The sequence below is a fragment of the Falco biarmicus genome, chromosome 5 (genome assembly GCF_023638135.1).
Source record: "Falco biarmicus isolate bFalBia1 chromosome 5, bFalBia1.pri, whole genome shotgun sequence".
In the NCBI taxonomy this organism is placed as follows: Eukaryota; Metazoa; Chordata; class Aves; order Falconiformes; family Falconidae; genus Falco; species Falco biarmicus.
The window spans coordinates 53,516,444-53,532,277 of NC_079292.1; the positions used below are offsets into that span (position 1 = coordinate 53,516,444).

At 37.9% G+C, this 15,834-nt stretch overlaps 1 protein-coding gene across 5 annotated transcripts in view; it reads right to left on the reverse strand.

Moving 5' to 3' along the window:
• Positions 1-15,834, reverse strand: part of ACSS3 (acyl-CoA synthetase short chain family member 3) — a 99,034-nt gene that overhangs the window by 18,955 nt on the left and 64,245 nt on the right. For all 5 annotated transcript variants that reach the window (XM_056340879.1, XM_056340880.1, XM_056340882.1 and 2 more), the window contains 2 exons: positions 6,885-6,980; positions 3,767-3,830 (listed from right to left, as the gene is read on the reverse strand). In XM_056340879.1, coding sequence (XP_056196854.1) covers positions 3,767-3,830; positions 6,885-6,980 — 160 coding nt within the window. The remainder of the gene's footprint in view (positions 1-3,766; positions 3,831-6,884; positions 6,981-15,834) is intronic.

Genomic DNA, 15,834 nt, shown 5'->3' on the forward strand with positions numbered 1-15,834 from the left:
CAGAACAGTGCAAGCAGAAATATATCACTAAATCAGACTGGTCTTGCTAATGGAAATGGAGGTCATCACTGCTATTATTTTCACTTCAGAATAAATTGTCAGAATCTTTCATGCCCAAAGATTCTAGCTAAAAAAAAAAAAAAAAAGGAAATTTAGAAAGAATTTGTATAAGCCCACCCTCATGAGCTGCAGTCATATTCATTTTCCCTTGTCCTTTCGTCACAAACAGTGTGACACTACTTTTCATTACTTTATCTTGAAAGACTTGTGAAGTCAAACCTGTTATTGCATTGCCCGGGTAAATTAACCCATATAAGAATTCCTGTCAGCAAAAATCTTTCCAAAGGGCATAGATGATGGTTATATATAGAAAAAAAAAAAAAACAACAAAACCAAGAGGTATCAGTTGGCAGATGAGTGAAGAAAATAACATACTTAGAGCAGGAAGATGGAGTAATTAGATATAAAAATTACTGTTGTACACTACTTCACTCCTGCAGGATAAAATTAAAGTTTAAAAATCTGTTTTAAGAATAGATATTTTAAATACTATATTTATGAACACTGCAGGTCTCAAGCAGCCCCCAACAGTCTACTGGGAGTTAGACTGGGATAAAAATAATCAAAAGCAGCAGCACACCACTTGTGCACAGCTGCTATTGTGAGCAGTGTGTGGCCATTCTCCTCTCCAATAAATACCAAATAATATTTCTCAACTCACATATGCTGCAGATAAAGCAAACACCTGTGTTTTTTTCTGAAATGGTACACCATATTTTGCTGCTGAGTGTATGGCTGAGTAAAAGTAAAAACTATCCTGACTTCCATTTTCTTCTGGCTGCATGAGGACGTGTCCCTGGGGTGACAAACACACACTGCTAGTAACAAGGATCATCCCCGCTATATTTCAGGGGTCTGACCATGCAGAAACTTGCTGAATGATGCCTTGACCTAATGGCCACAAGTTTTTATGACCAAAAAAAGCAACTAAACACTGCAGCAACTTGTCACTTACCAGAATGAAACCTGGAACAAAATGTTTAGACACTGTGAACCAACTTCTGTTAACAGTCCAAAGTTTCAAACATTAGAACTGCTAAAAAACCCACAACTGGCCTCCTAAAGCTCATCAATACCCTTGTCTTGTTTACTTGGTCTGGGTTTGTTGTTGTTTTTTTGTTAAGTGAGGAATGAATTTTAAGAGATCCTATTGTTAGGACTAACCTAAGAGGTTAAGTCAGCAAAAAGGCTGGATGTTTAAGAGGGGTGATAGTTAAGCTACCTCAGAACTGGTTTCATATTGACAATGTTAAATGCTACAACGTAATTTCTTTCCCCCCTACCCCCCCACCCCCAGTCATTTTAGAATGGATATTACAATAAACATGAACATGATAAATCAATATTGTCCCTGTGCCATTACTCCTTCTTGAGTGATACAATGCAAAGAAACAAAACAAAACAAAACAAAACGCCCCTCTTTTCGCCCATCTATTTATTTGACTGCAGCAAAAGTCATGCTGGGCAAGATAAAAAAAAAAATCATCATCAACAACAAGATCAAAATCAATGTATAAACACATTTATAATCCCTTAAGATAAATGCCTAAACGCGGAGCCACATTAGGGAAGATAAATTCTGGCCTTAAGAGTTGGACAATAACCCCAAAGAAGATCTTCTAATATAGCAATATATACTCCTGAGTGCCATTTAAAGATAAAGACAGAAATGGCTCAGGAATGTATGCACATGTCTACCAACATTACTTGTTAGTAGATATAATTCAGTCTGTTTGGCAGAATTGGTGAAGGTGGAGTTCATTTCACTTCTCCTTTGGCAGATAAGGCTAAGTACCCACCCTAGGCCAGCCCTGTCACCCCTGCAGTCACTGCAGAGACACGAGCCCGTCTGGAAGGCAATTTAATCCATCCTAGCTGAATGCTTAAGACAGCTAATATTGATTTTCATACAAAATACCTTTCTCTCTCTCCATTGATTACATGACTACATTTTAGTATGGCATCAGATACTACAGAGGTGAGAGTTTTGAAAGATAGCCCTCCACTGTGACCCAAGTGACTGATACTGCAGTTTTAATTGTGCATTTCCATTGCCGGGTATGAATAATGTCACATGTGTAACGTGTAACATGAAAACTACATCTAAATATGAGCCTGCTGATTCCGGGGAGATTGTGTGTGCACTTAAACACATGCCTGTGTGTCCCGGTGATGTAGCCTAAGACGCTGAAAAACAGGCAGGGTACAGACTTCACCCTGAAAACACACATCTGTGTCACACAGTACAGTAACTTCATGTCATGCTCACTACCTTAGTCTCTCCACAGTGGCCTGGTTACATTAGATCAGTAGTAGAGCTGAGCAAAAAACCTCCACCCCTTGGCAACTCCAACTCCCAAGCAAGTGCCATTGCAGCCCAGCTGCCCGCATCTCCCATGCCACACACCCACAGCATGCTCCAGTGTCTGCAGCTCTTACGTGGCTCACCCTCAGCTCACGTGGCCACTGCCCCAATCCTCAGCTAACTTCCCTCTCCAACAGCTCATCACAATTGGGACATCTGTCCCAACACTTTGGCTTTTGACAGTATTTCAGTTCACTGAAGGTTAATGCTAATCTTCATATTTCCTTCCATTCATTTAAGCAAGCAGCGAAGGCTGAGTTACCGCAACTCCCCTAAATTTTCCCACAAAAGAAGTGAATGAAAGCATCTGTGACTTGTATTTGCTGGCAGTTAGGAAGGGTTCAGAACTGAAGTATTTTCTGTGACTGAAAACTGAGGCAGCTACAGCTAAAGTATTAATCACAAAGTAGGTATCTGTCCAAGGAAAATGCCATTTGCCTAAAAGCCCATGAAACACCCAGAACACAGAGCTGGCAGGGGCTGTGGGGAGCTGCAGTCTATCAAGCTTTACAGAAGCAAGGAAAGGTTCTGGCAACAGCGAGACTGCAAAAGGCAAGATAAACATAAGTGATGCTCACAGTGCTATCCAAACAGAGGCCCCTTTATCTAGACAAAAGGTGCTAAGAAAGATGTACTTTCAAAAAGAATATTAAAAGCTTAGGGAATTCATCTGACAGGAGTCTGGTAAATGGTAATAAAAATCACCTACATGATGCGTACAGCAGGGGTTCTTTCTTCCCTTTTTTTTTTTTTTTTTTCTGGAGTCTTTTACTGTATGTATTTTTTCAAAGTACTACCATAACAGAACACCATTTCATGCTAAGCACACGCAGAGACATCTTGCTGTTTTTACAGAAAACAGAAAATATACATTCTCCCTCTAAAAATGTGCATCAGTTGGGATTACAAGGTAGTGAAATAGGCAGCATCACAGACAACGCATGTCAATCTGCACTGCTCTACTATTTCACGAAACTGAAAGACAAAACAGTGAAGAGAATGATTCAGTATCTTGCTCACACATCACAACAGGAAGGCTTCATCCTGTTCAACGAGCTGGTAATTAAGAAAATGGTAAACTTTGCTGTAGCCTAAGCAAAAAACCAGCAATCCACACTCATACACGCACACAATTTCATCTGCAACTTTCCAGCATTAATGGACATTAAAAGTTACGGCAGTTTGGTATCAATATCAGAGACAGTCGTTGTTTTCAACCCTCACTACTTCAATTACTGTTTTAAACATATATATATAAAAAAATCAGAAAAGTCTTCCGTTAAAAGACAACCAATGCATGTAGGGAGTTTCTCTTAACTGTAAGATACTTAGTTTGCTTACTTTACCACAATATTTCCCAAAGTCTTCTCCTTCACTGGTTCCTTATTTTCATCCAGAATCATCACTGTAAAAAAGTAATATAGGAAGAGAACTCCTGTTAAGAAGTGTATTTTTAGGTGAAGGACAGCGTTTCTCTTCATGGCTATCAACTGAAGTCACACTTCGGAATGGCAATATACCAGTGACAGAACAACTGGGATAGGAAACTGAAACGATGAACGGACATACAGAAGACACTTATGAAAAACAACAAGAAAGCATATATAAACTCCATTTATAAACTGTAAACACTTTTTTTTTTAATATATTTTTAGATAGCGAAGAACATAGCACCATTAGATTTGGAGAACTGTGGCTCAGAACACACAACGAAAAAGACCTACTCACATGTAGCTTTCAATGCTTTCTCTCCTATTTTTTCCTATTTTTATGATACTAAAGTAAATCTAATCAGTTTATTGTAACTGTTTTATCAGGGTAGCAATTCCAGCATTTATCCTCCTCCCTGCAAGCAGTGTATTCAATGTACAAAAATCTGGGGAAAGGAGATACACTGCTCACTCCTGAATTACCGAAGAACTGACTTAATTCTTCAAAATGTGGGACTTGCATCAGTTTGAAAACAATGCAATGAAATGATCTGAAAAGTGTTCAAGTAGATCAAAAGGAAAACACAATATAACGTCTGATTTAAGGCAACAGAATCAGAAATTAATATGGTATCTTGATTCACTTTTAAATGCAATTTGTGCCACTGCACTTTGTTATCATAGCTAAATGCTGCTTTTATTCTTTACATTCTAAAAATCAGCAAAGAAATCAGTTTATCTGAGCAATACTGTGACAGGAAAAAAATTGGCTGTATTCAAAAAAAAAATAGATTCTGTAACTTTCTATTTGTATTGCAGCATAAATACAACATAACTTCAGCAGTGTCCAAACCATTAAGACTTGCATGTATAATTTAAAAATACAGCATCTATCTTCTATGGCATAGGGATCTCTTCTAATTAACATAGTAAGAGCAATAAACCAACATCAAAACCAAAGTGGGTGACAGCATGACAGCTGCCAGTATAGAGTAATTTCAAGATGCACTATTTCATGAATGGCTGCATTACAGGACATAACTGGCCTCAAACCAAAGACTGAAAGAGGTAAAGTTTTTTCATAAATCTTCAGTGACTTTCAGTGCTTATTTTATGTTTCCCTTTTAAGGCATGCTAAAGACATTTCCTTCAGTCTATGTGAAGAAATTCTTTACTTACACTAGCCCCAATGTTCTAAAAAAATTGAGAGGAAATTTTTATACTCTTACTAATACTTTGTTCTAGGCCTGACTATCATTTGATAGCATGTGTGATGAAAGTACACTCTTCCACTCTTCCCTGTTTATTACAACTCTGGACAAACTTCATGGGTTTGTTTCAGTGTTGGTTTTAAGCTATTGCTTGTTTTCATGCCATAACTGAACACTAAAACCCAGAGCTGCTAAAAATGTTTTGGTTTTTTTTCTTTAATGTTCACTTCCACTTGTATGTATTAGAAGAAAAAGCAGCTTGGTTCTTTCTGCCCAATGATGTGAGAACTTCTCCTGAAGATGGTTTGATCTCTGAAGTAACTATTTTTCTGACTTCAACTAATTCTTGAAAACTGTGTTAAAATCAGGGTTCCCAGGTATGAAAATAGTTTTGCAATCTTAATCGTCTGGCTGCACCTTCTGCATGCAAGTACCTTCCAGATAGTAAGTGCTCATCCTTTTAAAGTTGGTCCATAGCCTACTGTTTATCCCAGCTGGAAATAAAAATGCTCCACAAGTACTTCAAGATAATGTGCTTAACAACTCTCTCAAATATGTGAGTTCATATACCTGTACAAAAAGGTAGAAAAACTACTTTGATTTTCTTTTTAAAAGTATTGGATGAGTTCAAATAGAAGATGTATATCCTGGCCAAGCTGCTTGTTATCTCACTGTGATGTATTTGTGGAAGACACAGACCGCAGTAAGAATGTTCCTTATGCACTTCAGAATACTTCTTATATAAAACTGTAGGGCCAAAAGAAAATCTAATCACTGTGTCTCTGAGACATAATTATTCAGTGTGCTTCTCCCAAATCAAAACTATTTAGACTCTGAAAATTGAAAATACAGGTATAACAGAACACTCCGAGTGCAAGTTACCGCTATTATTTGTCTAGTTATAATTTCCTCTTTTGCTGATGGTTTTTACTAACATTTTCTTCCTGACTTGCAATACAAATTCTACTGCTGCTCTCAGTTAAAGCAGTGCAACTGTAGATAAAGCCTTAAAGCACAGTATATTTTTCATATCTTTGCTATATCCAGTGTAGCAGTATGTGCTAGCCCTTGTTAAGGAAAACGGCACTGAAACTGTCTGGAGTTAACTGCTTAGCGTTAGTAGCTGCATTTGCTAAAGCCTTAGGCCACAAGCTGTGAACTTTCACCCAGGTATGTCAAATTTTTACCTAATTCTGTGAAAGTGGGCCTCGAGCCTGTTGGGGCTGGAAGATAAGGAAGCAAGGAAGGCTGCTACACTCATCAGTAGAAGCAGTAGAAGCCACTTCTTAGATAAGAAATAAGAAATTGTCTGCCTAGGGACAATGAAGAGACCCAATGAAGAGCAAGACGACCCCAGACCCTAATATTACTACTGGTTGGAACTGTCACAAGAGAGGTGGAGAATTTAGATTGTAAAGGTATAATTTCCCAGGAGTTTCTTTGTTCAGGGACCCTCCCCAGAAGCACCCAACCTGAGCGGTTTCTACCACTGTACCACTCAAATAAATTACCCTATTGGACTTAAAAGCCAGGGACTGTGCTGCAGGATACCTAGGGTGGAAAAACTTCTTTAGCACCCTTTCATGTAACAAAGGTGGGTGTAGTTTACCAATTTTCTTGAACATAACTCTGTATTATTTCATTATTTATAATCATATTCCACAACACACAAAAGAGCAGAGCTTCCCGTTACAGGGAGGAGGAAAATGTGTTAGTAGTAAGGCTATAATTTCCTTTCCCTATGAGGTATGAAAATTAAAGACCGCTTACTCAGGAACATAATACCCTTTTCTAGTAGGATGTTTAGTACAGTCTTACCATTGTATCCTGGCACTGGTTTTCCTGCCTGCCCAGGTGGAGGTGTTGTAGAATTCCCCAAACCAACACAGGAAGCAGTAATTGCAGAACCAGATTCTGTTAAGAGAACACAAACATTGTCAGTTAAGGTTGATCCTACTGCCATTTAGTATTTATTGGTTCTGGATTTTGCTTCTAGTTCAGCAAATAAAAAAAAATAAAAATCCCAAACAACTGATGTAAGATTTAGAATTCAGGAGCTGTTATGTGTTATGTTATGTATGTAGATTCATTACAGAAATTTGCATCCTTCAAAGGGGAAATTTTTCATTCCATAGAAAACAGTCAGAAATAAGTATTTTCTGTATTATACCTGCAAGTTATTCTGCTATGGGCATAAGGTTATACCACACTACTAAGAAACTGCCTACAGTAAAGCCATTATAGAAATACTGCATAGAGCAGATGTAATTCAGGAGTTACTTCACATGCCAATATGCTTGGGAAGAACAAATTCCAGAAGAAAAAGCAAAACAAAACAAAACAACAAACACATCAATCCATTCTTGGTCAATTATCCCTGTAAAGCAGTATCAAAATGTCTGTTCTTCTGTTTTGGAGCTACACACTCAGAGGTCTGGAAGGTGAATAAATGCCAAATCTCTATGACAGTATCGGTCAGGAAGAGGTAGTGTCTAATAAAATTGACTGTAAATAATGAAGTAAACAATATCTTTTTTTATAATCTTGGAGATCTCACCAGTATTTCTTGGTGAGAACGATTTCAGATGACAAAAAGGCTCAAAAAGAAACAGGGTTGAAAAATCATACCTAGATTGTCAGTGCTGTCAAATAAACTCAAAAGGAACAATCTAAGGAATAGGAATCAAACTGCTGCCAGATTTTGTGATCATCATCCAGATGTTTTCTCATTAAAGTTTTACTAACCACAGCATTCAATTGGTTTGTTGTTTTGCTTTTTTGGTGGGTTTTTTTTTGTTGGGTGGGTTTTGTTTTTTTTTTTTGGGGGGGGGAGCGGGGCAGGCAGAATGGGAGACAAATATCTCTTGGTTTTCGAATCTTGGGAAGATACTCATTCATCTAACTCCTGACAGCTAAAATGAAGACTGGCACTGCATGCCTTTGGTCCCTGCAGGTCTGGAATCCCCGCTGAATCATCAATGTGAAATACCCTGTTTGGAGCTTCCAGATGAGACAGCACAAATATCCCCTGTAATGCCTATGCCTTCCAAATTATCCCCGCAGTTAGGCAACTAGAAATTCCTCCCTTTTTTCTTAAGAAAGCTCAATTTCACATAGCATTTTTATACTACAAGAGTTGTTGTTATAGAGGAGAAATAAAAACTATCAAGTAATATGACAAGTCTAAGTTTGAAATAAGACCAATTGCTCTTTTTCCCTCTAAGAAAAAAAAATCTATAGAAATTAATTTTAAATGCTGCTGTAACTCTGGGCTACAGAAAGCAATTGTAAATATTAGCAGGAACGCAGTATGAGACTATTGCTTTAAAAATGTGGCTTTATCATTCCGGAGATGTCCCAGATCTCAGGGCACTTGGCCTGAAATTCATAGTCCATGCCACCCTCAAGTGTCAGCACAACACAGTAGGTTTTTCTTCAGCTCTGTATTTATATCTGATCTGTACAGTCAAAACTATTTTCAGTTCCCTTGCATTAGAAAATTACAGTTGGTTTTGCTCAGAATTTTCTCAGCTTCCATAGCATTCATCTGCCACTGCAGAAGTTGTTAAATGACCATTCAAGTACTAAAAGAAGCAAGAACAAGAACAAAATTGGAGAAACCTGTGGTGGTTTTACATTAGGTGTTAGTAAGTAGCTGAAGACTAGCATTAACATATCATAGTTAAGCTGTGGGGCAGAATAAGAACTAGCATCCCTCAATGCTAATAAAGACAGGCTAAAAAGCTTACTTAGTTGTTTCCCCATCTTGTCCCTTTCTTTCTTCTATATAATGCACATTCCACACACAATCGTGGATCTTGATCTTTTCTTCCTACAAGCAGAACACTCAAGCTACAACTACAGTGGTGGCACAGTATCAAAATGATCTAACACAGCCCATCTATGATCCCACTGAAAGCTGCAGGAAGAGAAACACAATTTATTCAACACTTCAGGAGCTTCACATTCTTTCTGCATAGTACCTATACTGAAGACATTTTTCCTCGGAACAGATTGAAAAACAGTATTTTTGTTAGACTACAGTGAATCTGAAGAAAGTGGAAGAAACAGTTTATTTTTTTGACTGTATTAGGAAGAAAACAAGTGGTAGCATGGAGTGTATCTTGCTTTACACATTGCATGGCAAGAGCTAAAAAACATACCATAATGGATCAGGTAAGCAAGGTATTCACCAAAACATGGTAATTAGGTTTGCTACTGAGAGGTAGGAAACACAGCATCACTGTTAACCTGATGTACCAGTAAGATTTGCATGAACTGGGAATTGAGAAACATTTCTAATCAAGAGCTCTCAATCAAAAACTCTGAAGGGAGAGGGAGAATCTGAAAACTGAAAATTAGTTTGATTTGCTTGACTCTCTGATACTATTGTTTCCATTAGCAGTGTAACTAGAAAGGAAACCTCATCGTACTAATTTGTCTGTATTTGCCCCTGCTTTTTGAACAACAGTGAATAAGACTGAATGAAAGTCTACTTATTCTAAACAATAATCACAAGTTCTAAAACTTTGTGAATAGGTATTTATAATTGCTGCTCTGTCTTCTATTGTCTTCTCAATTACCAGCGGATACATCATTTTCATATTTACCCAGTGCGCTAATCTCTCAGCCATACACTCCGTTCCCATGGGTCAGAAAGTTTTTATATACATGAAAAAAATACAGGGTTTTGGTGTACAGGGTTTTGGTGTTTGGACCACATATTAATTCAGAGAGGGAATCCCAAAAGTTTCTGCTCTTTGTGCTCAGTTAACGGTTCCTGAATGCTTAAGATTCCCTTACAGTGTAGAAACACAAGGAAGTACTGTCGAAGGACAGCATCAATGTGCGCCGCATGTTTCTTGAGAAATCAATGCATATCTTCCAAACGGGATGCTGGATTGAAATATCAATTTCCCAAACCTATCAGAAAACAGCAACCCCTTTCTAGGACTGCATTTTTTATTGCGGAAAAAAAGTTTGACTGGGAAGCGGAATTCAATTCAAAATCCTGCTGAAAAGAAATCATCACTATTCAGAAGAATATGGAAAACTAAGTACTGATGAGAACTTTTATTTGCCAATTATGTTTAATACAAGTACTGTGTGGTCCTTTTATATATTTCCAATAAGTTGCTTAAAAATCTTTGGTTTGAATTAAGGTTGATTTCTTTACAATGGAAGTCAGGACCTATATGCAGGTTACAAGACCTAGGTCTGAAAGTTAAAACAGCGACAGTTTGAAGAAGGGTAACACTTGTCAAATGGACATTGTATTCCACATACATCAGATTTCTGAATGTATAAATAGACATCCCTTACCTGACACTCACTTGTCTATAGTTTCAGATTCTCTGAAATTAATGCACAGCATCTAAACAGATGCCCAATGTTGAAGTCTTTAGGAACTTCCATATTTTTAATATAAGGAACAGAACAGTAGATCTGTCTTCCAGTCAGTCCCTTCTGCAAGCGTTCAGCCACTAACCTTCCACTCACTAGGCTAGCAAGTTAGCTCGCCCTCCAGCTATGGAAGGCTTTTCAGGGACAACTGGATCATAAAACCAATTTCCTTCCTGCCTAACACCTTATCATGTGACGGTGCAACAGCTATTTAGAAGAGCAATGTTTTGCACCAGAAGAGCAATGTTTCACAGCTACTCTGGTAACTACATTCAACATCTGCTCTGAGTTATAATAAAATGAACAGAAATACCTCTGAGAATAACAAAAAGCACCTCGCTGAGACTTGGAAAACAGAGTTAGGGAGAGATTGCCTTCAAACCATAGCTGTTAAAAGTGTCCCAAGTCCCTCCTTACATTTTTACTTTCAGGATAAGGGCTGATGTAAAGAAACAGCCCTCAAAATTCAAAGATTTGACCTTCTTTCTTTTGTCCCACTCCGCATGTAAGTGAAAGATACTATTTTAAAGATATTTCAATATCATTGAGATATACTGGACAGTTAATTAACAGTCCAATACAGCAATTTTTTTGCATTTGTGCCTCTGAAAGAAATTCTTATATCCGAGAATTGCTGCTGATGCAGAAGGAAAAAGTACCCTCTCTGGAGAGTAGCAAGGGGAGTCCATAAGGGTACGCCTGACTTCATTCATCAGAAAGCTTCTACATCCCCATGTGCCTGAGTTGCAGAAGCTGTGTTCTGCCAAATGATGCAGAGCAACAGCCAGCATATTCTGTGCTCAAAATTGTCTTGCCCATTCACAATCAACAGTCAACTTCGATCAAAATAAACAGTTTTGAAATAACTGAGAACTTTAAAGATGAAAAATGCCCCACAACCACTTACATTCCTGATACATTATAATTTCTACACCATGTTCCTCAACATAGTAGACTGTCACACTGCTGAAATATTGTATTTTCTGCTAAGAAGTACTTAGGGAAAATACATTGCATTCTGACATTAGTATTTGAGTTTGGGCTGCACCAAGTGAGTAATGTAATGCTGTCTGCTTGAAATTCTTCCAATGTAACAGACAGACACTGGATGCATGCAAAAGAGGTGGGAATTTTTTATGTAGCAGGGAAAAAAAAAGAGGAAAAAAAAAGCAGCAATTGTCATTGACTAACACATTAATGAATGCAATAAATAGAATACACTAAAGTCTCATTGTGGCAGTGCTGTTTCGAGCCATTCTCCAAGCGAAGCTGTCATTTTGCTTGAGGAATATTAGAGGAATTACTATAGCAGAACACAGCATTAATAAAACAGAGACGAGGGTCTACGGAAGAGAGCTTAGGCAGTGACTAGTAACAAATCAGACCACCTAGCAAGACTGCAGCTCTGAAGAGACTCCTTGCACACGCTCCCTCCACACAGTAGTCATTTTAATTATGCCAAAAAGGGTGGAAAGAAGAGTTCGATAAAGTAACAGCAACATGCTTTCTAGTATGGCAACAACTACTGGGCATCCAGGAACAGAAAACCACAGTACCAGATGAAATACAGCACTCAAAATCTGCATCACAGCACACCATACTGCCTCCTTACAATAAAACCAAATCTAACACATCGCAGAGACAGTATGTACTGGGAGGGTCCTGAAGATTCACGGGATGGATCACCAAGTATTCATACAGACCTCCTCTCCTTCATCCTTCACCATAGGTCTTTTCCCACCTAAATGATTCTATACGACTGTACAGAGCAAGGAAGTCTTCGTCACTAAAACGCAAGTTTCTAACTGCACTAGCAGTAGGTGGCCTCACTCAAAGCTTGTGATTTAGTGCTGTTAACCCTGACAAACTCTGTCTAGACAGTCATGCTACAGGCTGGTAGCCCAAGCACCACTTTAGCCTCATGCTTACTGGTCTTGGAAGATTGTTTTAGATAATTGTTTTAGCCTTTGTACAGTACTGCTCAACCATGCCTTCAGTAAGGACTCAAAAATAACCACTGTGTAATTTTGCCAGGAAGTTTTCTTCATCTCTTCCCTAGAAGAGATCTATGCTCTCTGCCAGCTCTAGGTTAGTGCAGTAAGACATGATACAGTATTAACATGTAGAAAGACCAAGTACACCTGCCTAGTGTTTGTGTACTGCAAACACTTGATGCTAATTATCCATCAGCACTAAAACAAGATGACAACACCTGGCCACTATTATCCCAGGGCACTAAAGGGCACAGTGGAGAACAGGTTGGATAATCCCAAAGAAATGTGATGTGTGCTGCTGGGCTGTCAGCTGGCAGACTGCCACAAAAGTCCACAGTACAGCTGCACCCACATTGTTAGTATATGTAGATATGCCATGATTTTACCACCTTCTAAGAGTAAAGGCTAGTGAAAATTACTTTTCAGATCTATGGTAATTATATCATGAACTTCCCCATGCATTTTACTCATTTCCTCTTCATTTTCCTTAAATGTCCTCAAATGAAGTAAAATTTAATGATAGGTTTTATATTTAATTAAATTCTCATCTTCTAATATATTTAGCATGGTATTGCAGCAAATTGTAACAGAAAAGTGAGAGGAACCACAAGGAGACAATGACTGAAGAATCTGGAGAACTGTAAATTCTTAAGGATTCCCTGATTCAGTTTTACTAACTGTCAGCAAGCAAGTGAGCAAGTGTGAAATTAAACCAAATTCACACATTATGCACAATTAGGTTAGATTAAAGGCAATCTGTCATCCTAAACTGTGAAAGGTTTTGCTAGCTAGTAGTGAAACTTCAAAAATCCTTTCATGCACCATTTGGTATTTCATGCACCCATGATTTTTGAGGAATATGACAGATGCAACTAAAAAAATTCTTGAACAGTGACGATAATTATAATTTATTTTTTCTCCATCTGACTGCATTCTTAACTTAATTCTTATGAATTAAGTACGTGCAGCATCAACACAATAAATATCAGGTGTATACAGAATGCCAAAATATGGTAAAGTGAGTAGCAGGGGTCTATCTTAACAAAACCCCCAAAAAGTATCAAATTTTAGGTGAGGTTATGCAAGCTGAATGATTTGCAATCAAGATTTTCATGCTAACCTTATAAGGAGTTTTTCCAACTCCTTACAGACTTAAGTAAAGGTAGGGTAAGGAATATGCAGTAAACCAACTGGGAAGAATCTCATGTAAGACTTTCTTACTCCAAATATTATTTAGAGACAGTATCACATCTAAACAACGATCAGGCTGCTTACAATGTAGATTACAGTCATTCGGCAGAAGATCAGAACAACTTGTTACCTTGAGGTGGGATGGCTGCAAAACATGTTCTTTCATCCCACTAGTACTCTACAACACAGAATGTAAAACCTCTACAAGTTAACTGTAAGCCTCATAGAAAGAACAACAGTGTTATTCACCTGTTGTTCCAAATTAAATAAAACTTGACCTTTCTCATTTGGTTAAATTGTATATGGAGCCTTAAAAAAACTCTGCTTAACTTTCTTTACTCAGAAACTGTAATGCAGAAACTTCACTCAGAAAACATGGAAAAGGGATATAAACAGGAAATGAACCAATGCATTTTTTTGAAGGGTGCCTAAGGAAACCAGAAAGATCCGTTTATTAAACAGACCCTCCAGTACAGATGTATTTGTACAACAGGACCAGTGCACTGCACAAAAATTTGCTTCTTTTCTGGTTCTGACTTCTCACTGTTCAGGATTCACTTCCACTTGAAGTTCTCCTTATTCTCTATATTCTTATTGTATGGTAGCACCAAGGGTATTCAGTCAACAACAGGGCCATACAATACAGACACCACAGAAAGAAATTACTGTCTGAAAGACAGCATAGACAATAGCTAAAGAGGTCAGTGATGTGGCAGTCATATTCATTTTCATTATCCATTATATGAAGAAGGATGATTTTGTAAGTAAAATGTACAACTGGACACTGCACAGCTGACAAGCTAATTTAAATGCACATCAGTGAAGATAACTGTAAAAAAAAAAAGTGTGGTCTCATTATCCTTCTACACCTTGACTGTACATTCCCATCTTCCTTTTCTCCCCATTTTTACATGGAATTGAACTGATTCAGATTTACACATATACACACACAGAAACATACACACATATTCTTTCTTTGAGCTAGGTTAGTTTTTGCCAAATCAATGCTCTGACTCCGCTCGCCATGCAGCCACACACATAGTAGGACTGCCCTAAGAGCAGGGTTGCAAAGGCAGTGAAAGACATGAAGGCGGGATGCTCCACTCCCTCTTTCACTGGTGGTTTGCACTCACATAGGCTTAGACCTTTCACAAATCACACACCCAGTTACACACCACCACCACCACCATGCTATTTTTCTCAGTACGTTTCATTTAAAACAGGAATAGTATCACAAATATTTCCTCCCCCCCCCAATCAATTTGTGCATTTAGTCTAATTCAGGATTTAGGATATCACTTTACATTTAGAATGTCAAATGCAACACAGGTACACTTTTAAGTGCTTTCATAAACCAGACTTTTTCTGAAACAGAGCTTTAGTGACAAATAGCTTTCTGAATGCTTATCTATGTAGTTACTCTATTGGTTGAACCTTATATAATATCCTAACCTGCAGTGGTATTCATGAATATCTCCCACCTCAGCTGGGGCCCTATTTCCAATCTTTAACAGGAAATACTGCATTCTATTCAGTGTTGCACTAATTAAAGTATATTCATATTTAAATAAATGGGCAAGCATTCCCATATTCTTATGCAGGTATACCACACTGTGAATGACAGCTTCAAGCTCATTTGCACAACCTAGGAATTATGACGTTAGCATTAAACTGGCTGTGGAGCCACATTAATAGCGTACAACAACAGTTGTGTGCAGCTAGCGAGAAGCAGAGCGTTTCCCTCATTTCTTGCAGATGGACAGAAGCATGGGGAGGGGGGGATAACTACAAAATAAGCTAAAGGCATTTGAAAATCTGAAGCCTGTTTCTCAAGATAAAATCATTTTTGTTTATAAATTAACGTATTTTCTAAAGTACCTGAGTTTCCATGTTTATTGTTAGAATTTAACATCATAAGAGAAACATGCAATTCTTTTAGTATTTTCTGAATGCTTCAAAGCACTTGTAGTCATAATGCATTTACTACCATGAATATATATTATATTTGTGAGGGCCAAATACTTCTTGTATAACAGTTCTATTGCTATATTCAATTCAATCATTTGAAAACAAGAATCAACCCCCCAAAACCATTACAATTCCGCCAAGGCTTCTTTTCACAATCCTATCCGAACACAGAATATATTTACAAATTGTGCTGCTTGTGGTATCATACATAT